Source organism: Myxine glutinosa, chromosome 10 (genome assembly GCF_964187855.1).
Source record: "Myxine glutinosa chromosome 10, kmMyxGlut1.1, whole genome shotgun sequence".
Taxonomy (NCBI): Eukaryota; Metazoa; Chordata; class Myxini; order Myxiniformes; family Myxinidae; genus Myxine; species Myxine glutinosa.
Genome location: NC_136270.1, coordinates 53915667 through 53939451, shown reverse-complemented (window position 1 = coordinate 53939451; position 23785 = coordinate 53915667). Strand labels below are relative to the sequence as shown.

Here is a 23785-nt window from a genome sequence, read left to right as displayed (position 1 = left end):
CGGTGTTTTATTATTGTAAACTTGACAAATATCAGTCTTTGGACTGCCTGTCCAGGGTTTGACATTCTCAATAAACTTAAATGATGATGATGATTAATAGTTAATATTATTGTCCTGTGATTCCCCTCGGTGAATACCGGGAAATCACGGATGGCAATTCGAGCGTTAATGAAGGCGACAAACAAATGCGGATTTCACTATATATGCGTGGGCGGAGGGAGAAGAAGAAGAAGAGGGAGCTCTTACCTGTCAGTCCCGAACAGTCTTCAAACCTGCAAATTCATAAACTCAACGAAAACGGGATTAAATGTACAAAAATAGATTTATTAACAGAACCCGAGAAAAAGAACGCGACGGTAAATAATTGTCCTAAGTTGGGATGCCACACACCAGACTTGCACACAGCCGAGGGAATATGTATGAAAAGAAACGCGCCGGGTGTGTGTTTGTGCTGGCTTAGCTCTATTCGCTGGAGTGTTCTCGTCAAAGTCGCCAAACTCGAGCATGCAGTCCGGACGCGGTTCTGGTGTTGGCGGGAAGTAGACCTCGGCTCGCCCCCGTTCGCGCGCTGCTAGGCCAGGCACACTACTGCGGCAGGCCTCGCGCCCCCCGCTTCTCCATGCTGCAGTGGCAAGCCACGCTGGTACGCCCGTCGCTCGCACGGAAAACCCAACTCTTCGTGCTCGCTCAACCGTCTCTCCACCAATGTCCGAAGGAAAGACAATTTAGCAGAACACCAGGGAAGTCCAGGGCAGGCAGAAGGTCCAAGCGCAAGAGGAAAAATGTCAGTCTCTCCTCACTTTTTATCAACCCCCCGTGGCGTCATCTCTCTCTCTCTATGCCAATCCCTGCCGGCCAACATCACAGGCTCAATTCCCCACCAATGGCCGCGTCACTTCTCTCCCATGCCATCGGTCGGTGGCCAATCAGTTCGTTGCTTCCTTCCACCAATCAGTAGCCAGCTTCTTGCCCCTGCCTTGACCAATCACAAGCTTCACCCTTTCTCGTCTCCCTATTGGTGGTGTCTTGTCCAATGGTGTGATCTCCCCATCAAACCTTTGACCAATCCTTTGCAAGGTGGGCGTGGCCTCAGCCTGCCTGAGCAGTGAGTGTTGCTATGCAAGTTTGTGATGTAGCTGGCTGCAGCTCTATCGGCAGTGCCCCGAACTGGCTTCAGGTGAGTTTTATTGTTATTGTGGCGGAGGAGAATTTAAGTAGTGTGTGTGGTGTAACTAATGGGCCTAACTAATGTCTATGGTGCATTGCCATACGGAACAAAGGAATGATCACAGAGGAAACGACGTGCAAGGGAATAAACATAATCCCTGAACTAAATAACATGCCCCGCCCCCTCGTGGCGGGGACAAATATCCAACTTATCCGACATCCGGACTACACAGGTCCGAGACTTACTGTACATTGAAGTGGTTCTTGCTACCCACGATCATCGGAGCACCTACCTATGCAGATCTACCTAAATCTATATATATCTCTACCCCAAAATTCATAACATTATTATTAAATATAAACTACATAATATAAATTATTCTTCCACTATGAAATATAGCTGAATACATTGTTGTCACCTATGGCATAAGATTCAGCCAATAACCTGTTTTACCTTCCAGCAGGTTAAGATAAACCAGAAGCGCAGTGTACGCATCACTTTCCGGAACTCCTCGAGACATCATTTCTGAAAGCTGGAACAAAAGCAGAAGCCAAATACAGTATCAATCTGAAACATACAATATCAGATACAAATCTGTCTGCATTCAAATGTTGTACTTCTGTATAATTATATTCACAGAGTTACTTTAGTTGCCAAGTAGACTAGTTTTTGTAAATTATTTGTTGCTTAAAGCCAAAACAATTTTCTGCCCCTAAATAAAACTGTCGTCTCATAAGGCTTCCACAATTAAAACTGTACCGTTTATTCCCACAATGCAGTGCATGTCATCATCCTGGAGGTGGTCAGTTTCTAGTTGGACAAAATAAATGAGTTGATTTTCATGAAATATATTTCAAGGGCCAATTCAACATTAATTTAATGAAAGGCTCTATGTTAGAGATGATTAATATAACCTGGACTACAACATCAATTATAATTTATTTTGATCTTAATTTGCGTTTGAGTCACATGAAAAGTCAAAGTTCACGTCAGAGAGCAAACAGTGATAAGTAGAAGAGAGGAAACATCAGACGCTTCTCACTTGAGTTATGGTCTGCAAAATGCTTTCAAAAGGCACATGACCTTTGACCTGTTGAACCCAAAATCGAATCAGTTCATCGTTGTATTACAGTGCATATTTGTGCCAAGATTGGTTGAAATCCCTTCAGTGGTTCACAAGTTATCGTGGTAACAACAACAAAAAACCGATAACAGATGCACGTATGGACATCCTGAAAACATAATGACTCTGGCCTTTGGCTGCAGATAAATTAGCTATTTTTATCAATCCGCACCTCTGCATTGTAGAAGTTTTAAAGGAGTGTGTTTTTAATACAAAATCTGGGCTCAAGGAAGAGAAGGTGACAGGTTAAACAATGTTTTAAATCTACTGACAGTGACAGTGGGGCCACAGGTGGACAAAACAAGAGAGGAAATGAACACAGGGAGGAAACATAGCAATCAGGAAGTAAGAGGTTGAGTTAGGTAGGGTTAATGTTGGTAGACAAGATCACGGTTAGGGATTTTTTTTGGCATGAGATGTCAAGGATGACATGAGATGGTAGCACACCGCTTTCTTCAAAGTCCAAAGGGAAGGATGCAATTGGACCATGTACAGAAGGCAGTTACAAACTAAGGAAAGAGAAACAAAGGATGGAGGTGTGTGGTAATCCTTGATTTTGGGAGTTTAACCAGGTGGTTACTGGAAAGAATGCCTGCGTCATTGATGAGCTTGAGAGGGTCTGTGAGCAGATCTAACGAGGGGAGGAGGTTGAGGACTTTAAGAAGAAAGGGGGAGTGGAGGACAGAGGTGACGTGAGGAGGAGCAGAAAGGGGACAGAGAGCTGGGAGAGGGAATTTGAGGGCTTGGGTGGGGAGAGGGGCTTGAAGACCTGCGGTTGAGGACTTTGGTGGGGAGAGGCGCTTGAAGACTTGTGGTTGAGGACTTGGATGGGGAGAGGGGCTTGAAGACTTGCAGTTGAGGACTTGGATGGGAAGAGGGGTTTGAAGACCTGCAGTTGAGGACTTGGATGGGGAGAGTGGCTTGAAGACTTGCGGTTGAGGACTTGGATGGGAAGAGGGGCTTGAAGACCTGCAGTTGAAGACTTTTATGGGGAGAGTGGCTTGAAGACCTGCAGTTGACGATTTCGATGGGGAGAGGGGCTTAAAGACTTGCGGTTGAGGACTTGGGTGGGGAGAGGGGCTTGAAGACCTGCAGTTGATGACGTGGGTGGGGAGAGAACTTTGAAAACATGTGGTTAAGGACTCAAAGAAGAAAAGGGTTGAGAACTGAAGGCACATTTTGCGTTACGCAGATTTTCCATGACCAACATAACGAAAGAGGCGTGCGTATGAGTCTCAGTGCATGATTTAATGACATACTAAGGGAACTCCAAGGGATTGCATAAATGAAAGCCGAGTCTTTGGGTGTGTTTTTGAAAATAATTTACTCTAACAGACTTACCTTTGGTCTTAATTTAACAGGTTTACCTCTTCAGGCTGCTTTTGCAAGCCATGGCGATACAATAGACAGCGCTCCCTTTATGTTTTTTTATTTTACATACGCAGTTTGTTATTTCAGGCCATAAAACATTGCCTCAAACAGGGAACCACGATTGTCATGGGACCCGCAAGGCTAACCCCCGCTCTAGCGGGGAAAATGGCCTTAAAACGACCATTCATTCATTTCATATACGCAGTTTGTTATTACAAGAGATCACATCGAGTCACATTTTGTGTGATCTACTTTCATTCCAGTAATACAAGTTATATTCATCTATTTTATAAAACAGGAGTGTCTGTCTGTCTGTCTGTCCCCAAACTACTCCCTCAGTTTTGGGGCTAGCCCCACCAAACCTTCTGTGGAACGTTTTGGGGTCCCAGCGGACGTTGTAAGGTAGGTAGGAGGTTTCATAAGTTCCTCAATAAAATTATGATTTGGAAATTGACTCGATACAAACCTACCCCAAATCCAGAAGTGAACAGATGGACATTGGGCTGATTTGATAATATCTCAATACAATCGTGATTTAACATAGTATTCTCTTATCTTACTATAATTCATCAAATATCCATCTGTCTGTTCATTCGAAGGTACCACAAAAACGGCTGAACCGATCGCAACGATATTTTTGGTGGGTAATCCTAGGACCCCCTGGAGTAAAATAGACTATATTGTTTTTCCAAGTTTTCCAATTTTCCAGTTTTTCCAAACACGATGGAATAATATTTACCGATATGAACAGTGATGTGGCTTTTGTTGAAATTATACGTACCAGGAGAGAGTAGATCGACTCCTGACGAACTCTTCCGATATAAATGTGTGGATCCGAAGTAACACGGCAGCGTGTGCAAAGCGACTGAGAAACAGGTGTAGCGGCCGCTTCCGTGTTACAGATTCAGCGCGCACTCTTCACACATAAACCTGTGTCTGAGAAAGACGTGTAGCGGCCGCTTCCATTTTGCAGAATTCAATCTTTTTTTCAAAATGGGCACCATGTACTGTTTAGATTTTGATGACTTGCATGTGATATGATTTAACGGATGTTTATATGAATCGTTTAAAATAAAAAAAAGCCTTCAATTTCTGATATTTTGCCTTTTCGTTTGGGCTTCCCAATTGAAGCCCCGCCTGCAGGGCGGGTACCCTTGCTCGTAGTATTAATGTATGATTGGAATGATGCCGTTTGGAATGAAAATAGAGATGTTGATTTTAAATATGAATGACGGAATGACGTGAGTGTTTCTACTTTCTAACCGTGACATTCATGGATTCACCATATGCAGATTCACCATCGACTGGGAATAGAACCATTCAGACGGGGTACGTTTTTGTGCAAGTCCTTCACGAACCTGCTGTCCATGTCTGACGTGCGACTGAAGGCGCCACAGGAATGTGGAATTTATTGGCTCCATGGTTTAACATTCTGTTACGTGCTCCTCCCCAACCCCCCGGTCACGGTGTACCTCCGAGCCCCGAGAGGAGTCACGGCAGAAAGATGTGTTATTCTGTGTCAAAGATCAATGGTGAAACCACACCAATTGTTACCAACAAACAAATATTGTATTAAGGTCACACAGGAATAACAACACAAAAACAATAGTAATCAATTGTACAACCAATATATATTTCCTATGATGGTACCATCAGGTTCGTACAATATAACTCACTGTGCTCCAAGTGAGCGAAAAGAAGAACATTCCAAATGTCTCTATTCCCGGCTTCAAGCCAAAGTTGATTCCAGCTTCAAGCCAAAGTCGATCCGCCCCAGCGATCGTCCGAACAATGTCCAATCGAGACCGGAATCCCGTTGGGTTGGCAGTTACAGTCCGGCTGCCAGAGCTGCGCAAAGGCGCCCTCAAGGCGACTGGGAAATCACACCCTCGGGTATGGACGTTTCACGGCTCCAAATCGGCGACACGCAGATTTTCCACTCAAAACACTTGTGTTTTGTCTTGTGTGTGTGTAACTTGATAGACGTTACACACACACAAACCAGATCAACATCTGAATGCGGTGAAAATGGTCAAAGCGAGATGAAACCTTGAGCGAAGCGCAAGTCCTGCGCGAGTCAAAATGGCCGACGGGCCGCTCTCGTGGCGTAACGGCACTCCAACGATTCTATTCGGAATCAACCGCAAAACCTGACACGCAGGTTGATCTGTCACAGCGACAACAACTCTGTCGCAGGAATCCCTTTCCTGGGAAACCCAAAGTTCACTCGTGACTTTCGTTCGCCAATCGTTCGCTCCAGACCTCGAAGCAACTAGGCTTCTTCTCCGACTCACTCGCTCCGCCTTCTTCCCCTCCTCTTCTCCTTGTTCATCGTCCGGTTCCGGTTTCATTTAAGGGGGCATTATACCATTGAAGGCAAAAAAAAATTTTTTTTTACAAATATACAAATGCATCAATTAAAATGTTTGTTTCCTAGTATTGTATATATGTATATTGTTGCGGTTCTCTCGCGGGCCTTCTTCCCCTTATCAAGGGGGGATTAATCCCCTTGTCTTTACTAGCCTGGCGGAACCGGGGCTTGCAACGTCCCTTCTGGACAGCGCCAAATAGGGTTTCAGGACCAAATTCTCGCTCGTACCCAAGTACTCGCGCTGCCATGGAAGCGAGGAAACAAGCCTTGCACGAACCACGTGTGATTTTGGTACGCCGAGCGGTTTGCGCACATGTGATCCGCGCAGTCTTAATTAATGGAACCCGATTGGAGCGATCTTATTTGTGCCACGCTTAGCCAAATGGAGAAATCACGGGAACGATCAAATTCAGAAGAAAGGAAGAACAGATTGATTTAATGATTATCACACGTATATACAGTTCAGGACGAAGAGACACAGATAAATCCTTATACAGTCTTAATTATCCCAGAGACAACGGGCCCGTCTCACACACTCACACAGGGTATTGCAGATGGGCAGGTGTTCCCCAGCGCGTCCAAGGATGGTTCCCGTCCGGCTCTCCACAGTCCCCGGCACGTCCGCGAAGATGGAGGTAGGCGGAGACAAGGCCACGCAGCGCGTCTCTCGAGCAAAGGCGATGTATCGGGGCGAACGGTCGGGAGGACATTTATAGCAAAGGGCGGGACGGCTTTTACGGCAAAGGGCGGTTTCTCAGCCTCGTTCACTCGTTTGGCTGGAATGCGCAAGTTCGTTATAAACGCGCCTGGCTGCGCCCGCGTATCTCGAGTGACCAACTCTTCTTCCTCAACGCCTTGGTGTTGGTAAGCGCACGCGTTCTTATGCGATAGTCAAGTTCATCAAGCGCTTCCCTCTGCAAGACCTGTTTGCCGCACATCCTCCTCTGCAAGTCCTGTTTGCCGCACGTCCTCCTCTGCAAGTCCTGTTAAGGGCTTTGCGCATGGGGTTATATCGGCCCGCACCGCAAACCTTCTGGCACTCAACAGACTCTTCTCACCACGCCCTCTGACGCAACCACCTCTGAGCTCTGATTGGTGGCTCATGCTTACCGTCATCGCCTCTGCCACCCCTGACCTCAACGCCGCCCCCACCTTTTTAGGCCTACCTCTTGTTAACTCGACTAGCGAGCAAGCAAAGGGCAGCAAAATGGATCGCGCCTGTAGAGGTAGAATGGTTTGCAGAAGTGGGGCCTATTTTCCTGTCTTTACACAATGCAGAATTAACACTGGAAAGGGCCTACTCTCACACAACTAAGACATAACTATACTACAAATGAGGCTACATGTTGCTCGTGTGACTAATCTATGGGGGGCAACCTTTAACCTTTATTGAGCTCACTTTACACATCTCAAAACCGTAGCACTGCCCCCCTCCCTCGTCAGACTCATCCCCGAGTCGAACCTACCCAAGTGGGAACGACCGGTTTTGAGAAAGACTTGGGACTAGCTTTTAATTACGTGTGACACTTAGATGTGGTTCCCCCCAACACTTAATCTAACCCGTGTATGCGACAGTTTTACAACACGAGATATGTCCCACCTACTGCGTTGTGTAACTAACTAACAGGCTCGCACCCACAACTAACCGAATTGCGGAATTAATTTCAAACTACACATAAAGCCGGTGGGCAGCATCTATTATTTACAATCACAAAACCTAATTATTTACAGTTCTATAACCCAGGACCTGGTCTTTTGTGGAAAGAAGATTGGAGGGGAGAGAAAGCACATCACAGCACTAATACACAAAACACATTCATCAAAAAGTTCACATTTGCTGCTGGTGGCTGCCTCTTCTTCTTGCTTCATCTTCTTGCTTCCTGCATGTCGCATCTTCTGTGTGCAATAAAAACTTAAAGTTCTTCTTTCCTGGCACACCAGAATAAAATGTACAAAAACCCGTGTTCGTTTTTATTTAATTTGCCAGCAGGGCCAACCCTATGTGGTCCATCTGCGTGACATTGACGCCACTCAAAATATACACAAAGAATTAAGTTAAGCACCCCCCCCCCCCCCCCCCGTTTTTTTACAACCTCGCACATTACAAGTTTGTTGTCGTCAAAACAGTGTAATATACCCATGATATTGCTATATTTTCTGGAGAAGTGATATTATGGTCACATAAAAACATAACAATCATGCCGTTTTCAATATTTTATTCTGAATAATTTAAGGTGAAATTTTTTGGGAATTTTAGGCATATTTTCACCTCAATTTAAGTATGGAGCTATAGGTCCATCATGGACAGTGTGGATGACGTTTATGTTTTCTAACGTACAGTCATTGTTCTGAGAAGACCTCTAGCGATCTTTGCGTCAATAACGTGTGTAGGACCCACGTGATCGGATCACTGACTCAACCAATCACTTTTTTTCACTTTGATCACTCAATTTCATCAATGGATAATTGCTAATGTCATACCAATCATTATTTGATCTCACATACCTTAGAATATATGCCAATGTATACATATACACAAAGAATATATATTAGGGGGTGCTTACCTTAATTCGTTGTGTAGGGGTGCTTAACTTAATTCTTTGTGTATACGTGGTCCGAAGATGCAAGGTAAGTTTGCAGCAAAGTGTAAAGCCACAAAACGTGTGGTCCATGTGTTATGTGGTGCAGCAAAGTGGCTGTGGCAGCAAATACTGTACACATGCAGCAAAGTTATAACCAAGAATACAGCAGCAAAGTGCCGCACAGTTCATCTGCACAGGTGTAGCAATGTGCAGCAGGGGTGCTGCACAGGTGCAGCAAGGTGCAGCTGCACAATTCGCTGTTGCTGCGCAACTCCTCCTCCAAAGTGGGTCCATGGGTGGGGAGGAGAGACAAAGCACAGTCAGCAAACGGAAAGGGCACAAAGGTACACCAAAAAACACAAGGTAATGCAGCATGAGGGGCGCGGGTGAGCGAGCAGAGCAAGCTCGTCCCAAACCGTTCGTACCCCCCAATGTCAGCTTACACTACCCTTGCCCTTCCCTGTATTTACAAATTACAAATTCGTCACTACGTCTTGTCTCGCATATCCCCCTCCATACCAAATTCGTCGTCCAATCCCTCCCCAGAAGGAAGAGATGGAATAACACACAATGTCACATCACGTCGAGATGCGTCTTACTCACTCAAATCAGTCACTTGGTGCTGGTGCGGAGCTTTGTAACCTTGGTGAATGAATGTGGATGGTGCGAAGGGATTTCTCATCCGAGCTACTGTTACGGATTCGTCACTTCCGTTGTGGTGGTTTTCATCCACTGTAAACATTTTCGATTCCATGTATTATTATTGTTGTCAAAAGGTTTATTGTTTATGAACTGTTTTCAAAGGTGAAAAAGTTAATTTTAAATGAAACCGGAAGACGAAGAAGAGTAGGAGAAAAAGAAGGCGGAGCGAGTGAGTCGGACAAGAAGGAGCCGAGCTACTTGCGGTCTGGAGCGAACGTTGGCGAGCAAGAGTCACGAGTGAACTTTTGGGTTTCCCAGGAAAGGGATTCCTGCGACAGAGTGGTTATCGCTGTGACAGATTAACCTGCGTGTCAGGTTTTACGATCGATTCAGGAGAGAATCATCGTCGTGCCGTTGCGCCACAAGACCGGGCCGTCGGCCATTTTGACTCGCACAGGACTTGCGCTTCGCTCACGGTTTCGTCTCGTTTCGACCATTTTCACCGCATTCAGACGTCGATCTGGGGTGTGTGTGTGTGTGACGTGGCTTTTGAGTGGAAAGTCTGCGTGTCGCCGACTGTGAGCTGTGGAACGTCCATACCCGAGGGTGTGATTTCCCCGTCGCCTGGAGGGCGCCTTTGGATTTTCCAGTCGCCTTGAGGGCGCCTTTGCACAGCTGTGGCAGCAGGATTGTAACTGCCAACCCAACGGGATTCTGGTCTCGATTGGACATTGATCTGACGAACGCTGGAGCGAATCAACTTTGGCTTGAAGCCGGGGAATAGAGACTTTGGGAATGTTCTTGGTTCATTCACTTGAAGCACAGTGAGTTATATGTTACGAAACTGATGGTACCATCATAGGATATATATTGATTGTACTTTTGATTGCTATTGTTGTTGTACTGTTATTCTTGTGTGATCTTAATACCATATTTGTTTGTGAGTAACAATTGGGGGTGGCTTCTCCATTGATCTTTGACAAACAGACTAACACATTTTTCTACCGTGACTCCTCTCGGGGCTCAGAGGTACACCGTGACCAGGTGGTTGGGAAGGAACACGTAACAGAAATTGGGGTCTTCGTCCAGGATTAAATTCCCTAACATTCGTCCAGGATTAAATTCCCTAACATTCGTCTGGGATAGAATTCCCTAACATTCCCAAAATTCCCAAATTTGGAATTTTTCGAACATTCCCAAATTTTTCAAAAAAATTAGAAATTTTTTTATGTGAAGGTTAACAGGTGGTAACTGATAGTCACCATGGTGTTTGACGCAGAAAAGTTTGCGGCGTCCCCTAATGAGGCACAGTTCCTAGAGTTAAAAAGATTGGAACTCTTGATATTGGCCAAACATTGTAACTTGGAGGTCCGAGCTCATATGAAGAAAGCAGAGATGCAGACATTGGTGGTAGAATCTCTGGTGGGACAGGGAACATGGAAAGAGGTAGCCTTGGATTGGTTACCCGAGGAAAAAGAAAATGTGGAGCTCCGGAAAATGGAGATGCAACTGCAGAGCCAGGAACGGTTAAAAGAGTTGGAATGGAAAGCCGAGGAGAGAAGAGCAGAGGAAAGGAGAACTGAAAGGGAACTCGAAGAAAGAAGAGAAAAGGAAAGAGCAGAGGAGAGGAGAGCGTGACATGGAGTATCAGAAGGAAGTTAAACTCGAGAAGCTGGAATTAATGGGAGAACGGAGAGAAGTCGTACCCATGCCGGCTAGTCCGACAACTAGTCAGAACACCTGGGATGTTGGTAGGCATGTGAGGCTGGTTCCACCCTTCAATGAAAAGGAGGTAGCCAAGTTTTTTTTTACACTTTGAGAAAGTGGCTCAAGTGCTAAAATGGCCTGTGGGGTCCTGGACTATGTTAGTGCAAAGTGTTTTGGTGGGTAAAGGTCAAGATATCTATTCGGCTTTACCGATTGACCAATGTGCAGATTATGAGAAAGTGAAGAAAGCCATTCTCAAAGCCGATGAATTGGTCCCTGAAGCTTACCGGCAAAAATTCCGGAATGCCAGGAAGAGGGAGAGTGAGACCCATGTGGAGTTTGCCAGAATGAAGGAAACCATGTTTGATGGGTGGTGTGATTCGAAGGGGATTGAGAAAGACTTCAAACTGTTGCGACAATTGATCTTGGTGGAGGAATTCAAACAGTGTGTCCACGCGGACATTAAAGTACATCTGGAGGAAAAGAAAGTACCAGAGTTGTATGAGGCAGCAACCGTGGCAGATGACTATGCCTTGACACACAGGTTGGGGTTCCACAAACCTAACTTCCCGCCTAGAGTTAGCCAGGGGAGTTATGGTAAGTCCGGTGCAGAGAACAAATATGCACGGAGGCGGCCTAGAGATGACTATGCGGACAAATCTGATACCGCGACTCTTAGGGATCAGAAGACTACAGTTCCAAGACAGACTTATCTTCCGGGGGGCCCGAGGCAGACCACAAGTTTTTCCTCCGGGCCTACTTGCGCTTTTTGCAAGAAATTTGGACATTTGATGTCCCAATGTTATGCCCTGAAAAGGAAAAATCAGGAGCACAGTCAGACTAGTATAACTCCAAATGCATTGGCAAATGCAAGAAATCATCCTTGGAGGACAGTGCCTTGTGAAGGTTCCCATGCCAAAGTTACGGCATCACAGAATGACCTTGTTCAAGAGGGTTACAAACCTTTTATTTCAGAGGGGTTTGTGTCACTGGATGGAGACTTGACTAACCAGAGACCTGTTAGGGTATTGAGGGACACAGGAGCACATCAATCTTTGATGCTTGAAGGCATTTTGCCATTGTCAGAGAAGACGGCAACTGGTGTTAGTGTTCTTTTACAGGGGGTTGGTGGAGATGTCAAAGCTCCACTTCATGTCATCAATTGGAAGTCTGATTTGGTGTCAGGACCGGTCACCGTAGGTTTACAAGCCACTCTACCTGAAGAGTGAATATCTTTTGTTATCGGGAATAATTTGGCCGGTGGTCAAGTTTCTGGTAACCCGATGTTTGTTGAAAAGCCTAGTATGGAAAATAACACTGCACAGTTAGAGCAGGAGATTCCGGGTATCTTTCCATCCTGTACCGCGACTCGCGCTATGGGTAGAAAGCGCTCTGAAGAGAAGAGGAAGGTACTGACGTCACGCTTTGCACAGACACTTCTTGTCAAGTACCCTGAAGCTAAGTGTCAGCACACACAAGTCAGGGATGGAGGCAATGTTGGCAAGCTCTTTGTAGGTGGACTGAACTTCAACACAAGGGAAGATGTTCTGGACTCTGTCTTCGGCAAATATGGACCACTCTTGGAAGTGTTGATGATAAAAGACAGGGAGACGCAAAAGTCGAGAGGGTTTGGCTTTGTCACGTTTGAAAACACAAAGGACGCCAAAGATGCAGAACAGGATTTGAATGGCAAGAATTTGGATGGTCGGACCATAACAGTAGAGAAGGCAGGCCATGGGCGTCGAGGGGGCTACAGAGGAGGAAAACGTGGAGGTAGTTTCAGGGGTGGCTATGGCTCCCGGGGTGGGAGTAGTAGTTTTGGTGGTGGCCGCAGTCGAGATTACTATGGAGGCTCCCAGAGTTACGGCAGCTCCCGAAGGGATGATTATCAAGGTAGTAGCCGAGAGGGAGACCGCTACTCACGTGACTACAGCACCCGACTCCACAACTGTGGTTATGATTTTTATGATCAAGAGAAGAGTATGAAGCACTGAATGCTGCGGAGCAGCCGAGCCAAGATTCCTACACGGATTAACCGTGAACTCCACGTTCCTAAAGGCGTCCATGTAGTGAATACTTCCAGGCCTCACCACCCAACCACCATGAAACCTGGCTCTCAGTTCGGCCTCCTTCAAAAAGTGCTATAGATTTGCTTTGCTTTGGATTTTTGATCACGACCCTTAACTTTCATTCAAAAAATGAAAAAAAATAAAAACCAGAGGTTGATGATGGAGTTTGGCTTTGCAGGAGTTCAACTTGGAAATTGAGCATGTAAAGGGCAGGGGCAATGTCGTTGCTGATGCTTTGTCCAGAGTGAACTAACTTTGGAAATTTCTGTAGGTTGTTTGGAAGTTTTGTTGCTTTATTTTTGGGAAATAGTAATTGTTGTTGCTCACGTGAATTGATGATTTGGGTGTGAGTTTTACTTTTGTTTGTTGGGAGAGCTTTTGCCTGCAAAGAAAGTTTTCACTATGTTCAAACTTTCTTTCTTGAGGGGGGGGGGGGGGGAAGTGTTACGGATTCGTTACTTCCGTTGTGGTGGTTTTCATCCACTGTAAACATTTTCGATTCCATGTACTATTATTGTTGTCAAAAGGTTTATTGTTTATGAACTGTTTTTAAAGGTGAAAAAGTTAGTTTTAAATGAAACCGGAACCGGACGACGAAGAAGAGTAGGAGAAAAAGAAGGCGGAGCGAGTGAGTCGGACAAGAAGGAGCCGAGCTACTTGCGGTCTGGAGCGAACGTTGGCGAGCAAGAGTCACGAGTGAACTTTTGGGTTTCCCAGGAAAGGGATTCCTGCGACAGAGTGGTTATCGCTGTGACAGATTAACCTGCGTGTCAAGTTTTGCGATCGATTCAGGAGAGAATCATCGTCGTGCTGTTGCGCCACGAGACCGGGCCGTCGGCCATTTTGACTCGCGCTGGACTTGCGCTTCGCTCACTGTTTCGTCTCGTTTCGACCATTTTCACCGCATTCAGACGTCGATCTGGGGTGTGTGTGTGTGACGTGGCTTTTGAGTGGAAAGTCTGCGTGTCACCGACTAAGCTGTGGAACGTCCATACCCGAGGGTGTGATTTCCCAGTCGCCTGGAGGGCGCCTTTGGATTTCCCAGTCTCCTTGAGGGTGCCTTGGCACAGCTGTGGCAGCAGGATTGTAACTGCCAACCCAACGGGATTCTGGTCTCGATTGGACATTGATCTGACTATCGATCGCTGGGGCGAATCAACTTTGGCTTGAAGCCGGGGAATAGAGACATTGGGAATGTTCTTGCTTGGTTCACTCACTTGGAGCACAGTGAGTTATATGTTACGAAACTGATGGTACCATCGTAGGATATATATTGATTGTACTTTTGATTGCTATTATTGTTGTACTGTTATTCTTGTGTGATCTTAATACCATATTTGTTTGTGAGTAACAATTGGGGTGGCTTCTCCATTGATCTTTGACATTCAGAATAACACATTTTTCTACCGTGACTCCTCTCGGGGCTCGGAGGTACACCGTGACCAGGGGGTCGGGGAGGAGCACGTAACACTACACTAGTTGACATTAACTTTTTAACTAACCCGGGGTCATGCCCTGCCAATCGGCATCTTTAAGCTATGTGGTTCTAAAAACCTGATTCCCATTGACCACCTGGTGCCTTCCAAATTTGGGTCTCACTCCCCAATTTTTCACACTGTGCCTTTGCACAATTTCGGGGCTGGGTCATGTGGCTACACTAGCAGGTCCAACTACCTGCGCTGCTCCGCCACTGAAGTCGCCACCCGAGATTACCTTGCTCCTTGCGACTACCTAAATTGGGGAAGGCCCCTCCTGGCTCTCTCACCCCCTGATGCCCTCCTCGGCATTGGGCTACCCGGGTCCTCTCCTGGGATCCTCGGGCCCCACTCAACAACTACTCTAACTGGCTCCCAGAGCCTACCTGCGGCCTCACCTGGCCGACAGACTACCAGTGGCGGAGTGCTCCAATAACCATACGCACCAACAAAGCCCACACGCCCAGCCATTTTATAGACTCATGCACCCAACCAAGCACTTCTTGCTACTTCCTGCACCACAGGTGTCAATATCCAAACAATTTACCTAAGCCCTCGACCTGGCTTTAAACTACCCACCCTGGGTATTCGTGAAGGGGTCCATCTCCCCCCATTCACTCCTTCGCACCATGCATTCCACACCTTTTACTTCCCACCAAGCATTCCACACCCCTCATTCCACACCATTTATTCCACACACCAATTATTCCCAGCTCACCTCTTGTGCTCACATTCCTTTTTCCACTTGCACACCATGCAAGTCAATTCACTTCAACACAACTCCATTTGTCCTCAATACACCACTTCTGGTTATTCCCAACCAATTCCTCATTTGCTCAAGCTCAATACACACAGTGATTCTCATCCAATTCCCCATTTGCTCAAGCTCAATACCATCCTCACACACACAGCATCATCTAGCTGACTACTTCCCCCTAATACTCGTGCTTCCCCGTCTTCCCATTAAACGAAGCACACCCTCGTCATTATCATCCACCTAATCTAACTACGTCCCCTCTACCTGTACAATGTCCATACTTAAATCTTGTCCCTATACTGTCATCTAGTTTCCCTATCAATTAACCTAGCCCGCCCTCGGCGAGCTTTCACTGCCATTTCACTTTCATCTGCCTGCAACCCTCTTATGGTTAAACTGCCAAAATCAAGACTTTCTGCTCACCTTCACTCCTTCATTCCTCTTTTCTCCCGCCTCTGGAACAAACTCCCTCACTCTCTTCAATCCCACTCCACCCTCCAGGTCTTTAAAACAGCTGTTCACCACCATCTCTTATCCTCCCCCATCCAAAACCTTGATCTTTTCTACCCCCGCTAATTTCGGTCCCCTTGTGTTTTATACCTCTCCCCCCCGCCCCCCTTCCCACGCCTCCTCCCCCCAAGCCCTCCCCCTCCCACACTTCTCCCTGCTCTCAAATGTTGTGGTTGTGTGCTTCCCCTTCTCTCCCCATCTTGTCTTCCGCTCCCTCTTTTTGTATATTTTGCTTGTCTGGTTGATTTGTTTGTGAAATAAATGTTAGCTCTTTCACGAGCCTCGATTCAGTATACAAAAAAAAAAAAAAAAAAAAATCTCCATACTCTATTGCTCATGAGCCCCAAATTGTGAGGAATGGTGAAACTTCCATTCCTACATGCAGGGTACCATTCGCCAACACTATTACTATCCGTCCACTGCACTTGAGCCTCTCGGTGCGGAAATACATTTTCACAGCTCGGCTTTGCATGCGGGTGATTGGTCTCCTGTTGGTTGGGTCCGTCCGGCATTTTCGATTCAAGGGAGGAGGCATGCTTGGGCCAAGGTTCAAGGCGCCATCTCTGCGCGGAGCTTTGCGGTCCCATGCACGATGGTCCAACCGCCCACGGTCGGAGCACTGCGGCCGCCAGGGGGCGCGGCTACGACCTCTCCTACCCCTCCTCGAACCGTGCCGATCGCCTTTCCCGCCAAGGCGCGGCACCGACCATACAGGGCGGGGGCCTGCGCGAACTGAGCACGGCGGTCCTTGTGAAACCGCCGTGGCATCGATCCCCGCAGCACACAAAGCACACCACACACCGAGGGCTCGCGTCGTCTATATGTCGCGCTAAACGCTACCCTGGTCTGCGTCGATGCTCGGGCCACGTTCTCACCCCACGCGACCCGTTCCTCACTCGCACAACGCGGCGCTCCAGTGCCTCTCGTACACTCCATTACACACTTTTCCTCCACACACTCCTTTACCGCACACCCTCGCGTACACCCCTCCGTTACGTACTCCGTAACACCATTGGCCATCGCACACCCTCTTTTGTTACACACTCAGTAACAACCACGGGTGTGTACTCTCCCGGTACACACCTTATCACGCGCTCTGGTGTGTACTCTCTCTCACTCTCCTCGGCCATCACACACTCGGTTTCACACTCGTCTCCGACACACTCTTCCCACTCACATTCGCGCTCCGGTGCACACTTTTTTCGCTCAAGCGCGCCATTCGTTCGCGTACACTGCACAAAGGACCTTCCACGAGCGCCCGGGCTCCGTCTATACCCTAAGCGCGCCAAAAATTTTTTTCCCGCCATACACACTCCTGCTCACCTTAGGGACCTTCTTCTCCTCCAGCAGTACCTGCAAACCTTCATTGGGGTTAGCAAGCACGGCATCACAATGCGAACACGGACTTTGCGCGGATTCCATTTTTTCCTCCCGCGATTCATTTACTTTTTCTCCCGTCTCTTCGGCCCCAATTGTTCCTTCAATTTGAATTATTTCTTTTTCTACCGCGACCGTCGGCGCCAATTAAATTTCGTCTTCCAATTCGACCTTCCCCGGCGTTCCCGACATTTCTTTATCCAATTCGACGATCGCCGGTTTTTATACACCCCGAGTCGTGATTTCTATCCCCTCGGTCAATGTAGCCGCGCTCTGCTCTACCCGGCTCCCTATGCGTTCCTCACACCGCGTTACCTCGTCGCGTACCACCGCGACCTTCCCGCTCGACCTGCGCCCCATGTCCTCCCCCATTTCTTTTATTAACTCCCCTCGGGTGTCCATTTTTGCATTCAGTCCCTTTTCCATCTCTTCCAATTCCCGGGTGGATTTGTCCCCCATTTATTTCAATTGGTCACCCATTTCTTTCCTTTCCTGGGTGGCTCTGTCCCCCTCCAGTTCTATGGATGCCTGTATTTGTGCCATGAATTGCGCCATGGAGGCTTGTATGTCCAGAACCCCCACTTGCGCAGCGGGCGCGGCCCTCGTCGCCATGTGCGAGGCGCCGCCATTTTCTTCCCCTACTGCCAGCCCATCAACGTCCTCCTCCTCCTCTCCCAATTCTTCCCGTGGGTCCTGGGTTATTGATTCTATCTCCTCATCTATCTCATCTTCTACCCCCACCGGCATTCGATCGCTTTGGCTAGCCATGGCACGAATTAAAATTTTTGGATTTTAAAACTAAATTTCGGTCGCTCGTAATTTGGAGTGCGTTAAGCGCACTTCGGGTCCCATCCCAAACTCCTGACACCAATTGTTGCGGTTCTCTCGCCGGGCTTCTTCCCCTTATCAAGGGGGGATTAATCCCCTTGTCTTTACTAGCCTGGCGGAACCAGGGCTTGCAATGACCCTTCCGGACAGGGCCAAATAGGGTTTCGGGACCAAATTCTCGCTCGTACCTAAGTACTCGTGCTGCCCTGGAAGCGAGGAAACAAGCCTCGCACGAACCACGTGTGATGTTGGTACGCCGAGCGGTTTGCGTACACGTGATCCGCGCAGTCTTAATTAATGGAACCCGATTGGAGCGATCTTATTCGTGCCACGCTTAGCCAAATGGAGAAATCACGGGAACGATCGAATTCAGAAGAAAGGAAGAACAGATTGATTTAATGATTATGACACGTATATACAGTTCAGGACGAAGAGACACAGATAAATCCTTATACAGTCTTAATTATCCCAGAGACAACGGGCCCGCCTCACACACTCACACGGGGTATTGCAGATGGGCAGGTGTTCCCCAGCGCGTCCAAGGATGGTTCTCGTCCGGCTCTCCACGGTCCCTGGCACATCCGCGAAGATTGAGGTAGGCGAAGACAAGGCCACGCAGCGCGTCTCTCGAGGAAAGGCGATATATCGGGGCGAACGGTCGGGAGGACTTGTATGGCAAAGGGCGGGACGGCTTTTACGGCAAAGGGCGGTTTCTCAGCCTCGTTCACTCGTTTGGCTGGAATGCGCAAGTTCGTTATAAACGCGCCTGGCTGCGCCCGCGTATCTCTAGTGACCAACTCTTCTTCCTCAATGCCTTGGTGTTGGTTAGCGCACGCATTCTTATGCGATAGTCAAGTTCATCAAGCGCTTCCCTCTGCAAGTCCTGTTTGCCGCACGTCCTCCTCTGCAAGTCCTCTCCTCTGCAAGTCCTGTTTGCCGCACGTCCTGTTGAGGGCTTTGCGCATGGGGTTATATAGGCCCGCCCCGCGAACCTTCTGGCACTCACCAGACTCCTCACCACGCCCTCTGAGGCAACCACCTCTGAGCTCTGATTGGTAGCTCATGCTTACCGTCATCGCCTCTGCCGCCCCCGACCTCAACGCCGCCCCCACCTTTTTAGGCCTACCTCGTGTTAACTCACCTCGTGAGCAAGCAAAGGGCAGCAAAATGGATCGCGCCTGTAGAGGTAGAATGGTTTGCAGAAGTGGGGCCTATTCTCCTGTCTTTATACAACGCAGAATTAACACTGGAAAGGGCCTATTCTCACACATACTAAGACATAACTATACTACAAATGAGGCTACATGTTGCTCGTGTGACTATCTATGGGGGGCAACCTTTAACCTTTATTGAGCTCACTTTACACATCTCAAAACCGTAGCACTATATATATGAAAATTGGACAGACAGACACTCCTGTTTGTTTATATATACATTTGTTTTTATATACATTTGTTTGTATATCTATATATATATTGCTACGGTTTTGAGATTGGCACATATTGATCATTAAAGGTTAAAGGGTTGCCCCCCTAGTTAGTCCACGAGCAACACGGAGGCCACCTGTAGTATTAGTTATGTCATAGTATGTGTAAGTATAGGCCATTTCCCCTATTGATACCTGCGTTGTGTTAAGACATGAGTTTAGGTCCCGGTCATTTTGCGTCCACCCTCCAATTCCACCTCTATGGGCATAATTGATCCCGCGCCCCATTTGGCTGACCCACTCAGTTTGTTATGCTTTGGCTGCCCGGCGCCCGCAGCATTTGTTACGCTTTGGCTGCCCGCAGCATTTGCTGCCCTTTGCTCGCTCACTAGTCGAGTAACACGAGGTAGGCCTGAGAAGGAGGAGGAGCGCAGGGTCGGGGTGGGGCGGCGTTGGATCGGAGCGTCAGAGGCGATGACGGTAAGGGCCACCAGCCAACCAGGACTCTAGCGGCATGGCGTGACAGGGCGTGGTGAGGCGCGTCTGGTAGGCGCGAGAAGGTTTGCAGGGTGTGCCTATAAAGGTCACTGCACAAAGCACTTGACCAGGACTCACAGAGAAGGGAGGACTTGAAGGTCTCGCAGAGAAAAGGACTTGCTACCCGAGGACTAGCGCTGGAGGACTGTGAGAACTCGCGGGCACATGGTATTGGTGAAAAGACTTGTGTGGAGAGAACTTGACTCGCATCACTCGCTTTGGAGGCATTGAACTGTAACTCGCGCAGTATAACGTACGCGCCCGAGGAGAGGAAGAAGAGGCGTTGAGTACACGGCTGCAACCAGACGCGCTGGTGGCGAATAGCGCCTACCTCAGCAACGCGAGTAAACGCGGCAATAGCCGCCAGTGATCACCGCTAACCGCCGCAGAGACCACGCCCTACCAAATCGCCCCGTATTAACCCTTGTGCGCCAAACGACACGCGGAGAGCTCCTGCCCCTCTACTTACCATCTGCACGGGACAAGCCGGAGACCAGAGGGAGCTGCACGAGAGCCATCCTTGAACGCGGACCATCATCCTGCAGCTGCAAGCCCCGTGTGAGTGTGTGTGTGACGGGCCCATTTGTCCTGGGTATTAAGTGAAGACTGTTTTAAGGCTGCACTGTGTCCTCTTTTTCGCTGAACCATTGTGAATAGTGTAAAGAAATCTTGTTCTTCCTTTTCCAATTCGACCGCTTTTGTGATTTATCCATTGACTAAGCGTGGCACGAATAAGATCGCTAGAATCGGGGTCACCATCCAAACGGCATGGATCGCGTGTACGCACCGCTCGGCGTCTCAACACGCATGATTCGTGCGGGGCTTATTTCCTCATTTCAGGGCAGCACGAGTAATTAGGTAATAGCGAATTCTTGGTCCTAATACCCTATTTCGCGCTGTCCGGGAAGGACGTCGTAGGTCCCGGGTCCCGCCAGGCCAGTCAAAGACAAGGGGACTAATCCCCCCCTTGGTAAGGGGAGAAGGCCGGCGGCGAGATCCGCAACATTTGGTAGTCAGGAGTGGGGATTTGGAACCTGGGACGAAATTTTTTAGACCAAATTTTGGACACCAATTTTGCATATTCGCCGCAACATTTGGTGTCAGGAGTTTGGATTGGGACCCGAAGTGCGCTTAACGCACTCGAAAATTACGAGCACCCGAAATTTAATTATTAAAAATCCAAATTTAATTCGTGCCATGGCTAGCCAAAGCGGTCGAATGCCAGTAGGGGTAAATGAGGAGGTAGAAAATGAAAAATGAATAACCCAGGACCGAGAAGGACGGTTGGTAATGGAGGAGGACATTAATGAGGGTACAGCAGTAGAGGTATTAACATATATATATATATATATATATATATATATATATATATATATATATATATATATATATATATATACAGTATATATATATATATATATATATATATATATATATATATATATATATATATATATATATATATATATATATATATATATATATATATATATATATATATATACATATTGTTACGGTCCGCGGTTAAGGATGTTGTTTGCCGAGCGGAGGCGCCGCGGCCGAACAGTTTTTTCCTGACTCACCCGATCCCCTGAACGTTGGCCAGATCGCGCCACGGCTATTCAATGAGGGAAAAGACAAAGACGACACGGATGTGAAGAAGAGGAAGACGAAGGCAAAAAGGTTTGAAATACGATTACTATTTATTACTATTTACAGGCTCAAAGAAACCAGGGAGAAGGAAAGATTATAAAATAATATACAGAAGCTTTTAGAGACACAGTGAAAATTACTAGCTTATCCTATGCAGTCTTAATTAATTACCCTGGACAGAACAAACAGAACAAACTCACGTACACGGGGAATTGCAGAGTGGATTGGCTGGAAGGAGGTGTGTGGCTGGAGGGGGAGGACGGCACGGAGCTGGCTGGAGCTTGATCCCGCACGGGACGTCGTGTGCACGGGATCACGGGTCGGAGCTGCTTGGTGGAGCCGACGTGCTGGCCGGGGGTCTGGCGTGACGGGTTCTCTCCTCTCTTTCTTGGTCCAACCACTCTTTCTCTCTCTCTTGGCCCAATCACTCCTCACCACCGACAACTCGACGCAACCAGCGCAACCACTCGACGCAACCACTGATGACCAACTCTGACCAAAACCACACAACTCAGCTCTGCTCTTGTCATGGACCTCCCTTTGTCGTGGACCTCTCTATGCAGCTTTGCTCTGACGACTCCCTCCTTATCACTCTTGCGCCCGCGCTTTTATAACGCCTCCGGCGATTAAGCCGCCGGCCTTCAGGACACGCCCATCGGTGTGCTCACCTCGGCCATGGTTGGTCGGGCGACCCTCTGGCTCCGCCCTTGATGACGACGGGCGGGCACGCCTTTCTTCCCCGACCCAAGCACATGTTCAATGGCGGCTTTGGAGGGGATGTAATTGGCAGATTGAGGCTTGGCCATGACAAAAGGGGAAATGGAGGTTTGTGGGGGTGGGAATGGGGAATGAAAGGAATCTATATTTTTCACTTGGTGCAATGGAGTGTCATTTTAATGGAAGACAAGGCCTTACCCTAAAACACATAATAAAGATATAAGCTACTGAACAAGGGTTTTATAGTGTCCTTCAATGGATGCTTTATGGAATTAACTACCGGAACGCCCTTTGACCTTTACACAACACTAGAGGCAGGAGGGGCCAGACTCAAGCAATAATAATAATACACACAATCAAAAAAAATACAGTCCTCATATCCGCAACAATATATATATACATATATACAATATACATACATACATATACATACTGTTGCGAATATGGAATTTGGCCTCCATATCCGCTTGTAAATATTCCCCTATTTCCCCAATACTCCCCAACTATCCCCAATCCCCCATTCCCTAGTCCCATTGTCTGTAAACAACAATCAGTAGAGCCGACCTTCCCCTTTTTTCCCCCATTAAATGTCGTGCCCAGGTCCACCGCATCTCACGTAGACAACTTTCGGACATCTTGCTAGTTATTCTTAGTCTATGTCAGTTAAGGACTCCTTTCCATTAATTCTGACTCTTCGTTGCACCAGAATGTGATTATATGGCACCAGTAGTGAGTTTAGGACCTTTCCCATACCTCCTTCCATCTTCTTCCCCAAACAACAACAACAACAACAACTACAGCTACAACAACAACTACAACCACGGCGCGCGGGGGGAGTGTGCGTCCTCCCACCAGCTCGGTTAGCCGCCATGACCATGCGCTCCACGGGGTTACCACGAAGGGGCTGGCTGTCAGCTCCTCGTCAAGGGCGGAGCCTGGTAAACCCCCCGCACGCACCCAATGAGAAGCAACGTGCCGATTCCACGAGGCGGAGCTAACGAGCCGAGGGCGTGTCACTCCCCGCCGGATATACGAAGCGACTCACCGGATGTGAGGTCAGATGCGCCCCCAGCTTGAAGAAGAGCAAGTCACGACCTCGAGCGCTGTGAGACCTCCCGCATCTCTGGACCGGACCGAGTCGATTCTGTCCCTGAGCCCAGGTGCACCTGGAGCCATCGATCCTGCCTTTCCTAGCCATCAATCCCCGTGTGAGTCAGCCTTTTGTCCCGTTTATCTGTCGTCTGTTGGGGTTAATATAAGATTGTGTCTAAGTGCTTGTCTTTCTATGCTGTACCTCTCGTCCCTGTAATCTGACCTTCCGAACGAATATAATCTCCTCCGGAGGTCTTGAGAACCGTATCCATGGTGTCGTGTCATTTTAATCCCAGCCGTGTGTCTTTTCCTTCATTGACCTAGCGTAGCGCGATTAGTCAACGTTCGGGTATAATCGGGTAACTTGTGCAGACGTGGTC

The 23785-nt window shown here is 47.8% G+C and overlaps 1 protein-coding gene across 1 annotated transcript in view; it reads right to left on the bottom strand.

Annotated features, from left to right (window-relative positions):
• Positions 1–23785, bottom strand: part of TSEN15 (tRNA splicing endonuclease subunit 15) — a 48809-nt gene that overhangs the window by 4833 nt on the left and 20191 nt on the right. Inside the window, exon 2 of the mRNA XM_068127705.2 lies at positions 1622–1700. Coding sequence (XP_067983806.1) covers positions 1622–1700 — 79 coding nt within the window. The remainder of the gene's footprint in view (positions 1–1621; positions 1701–23785) is intronic.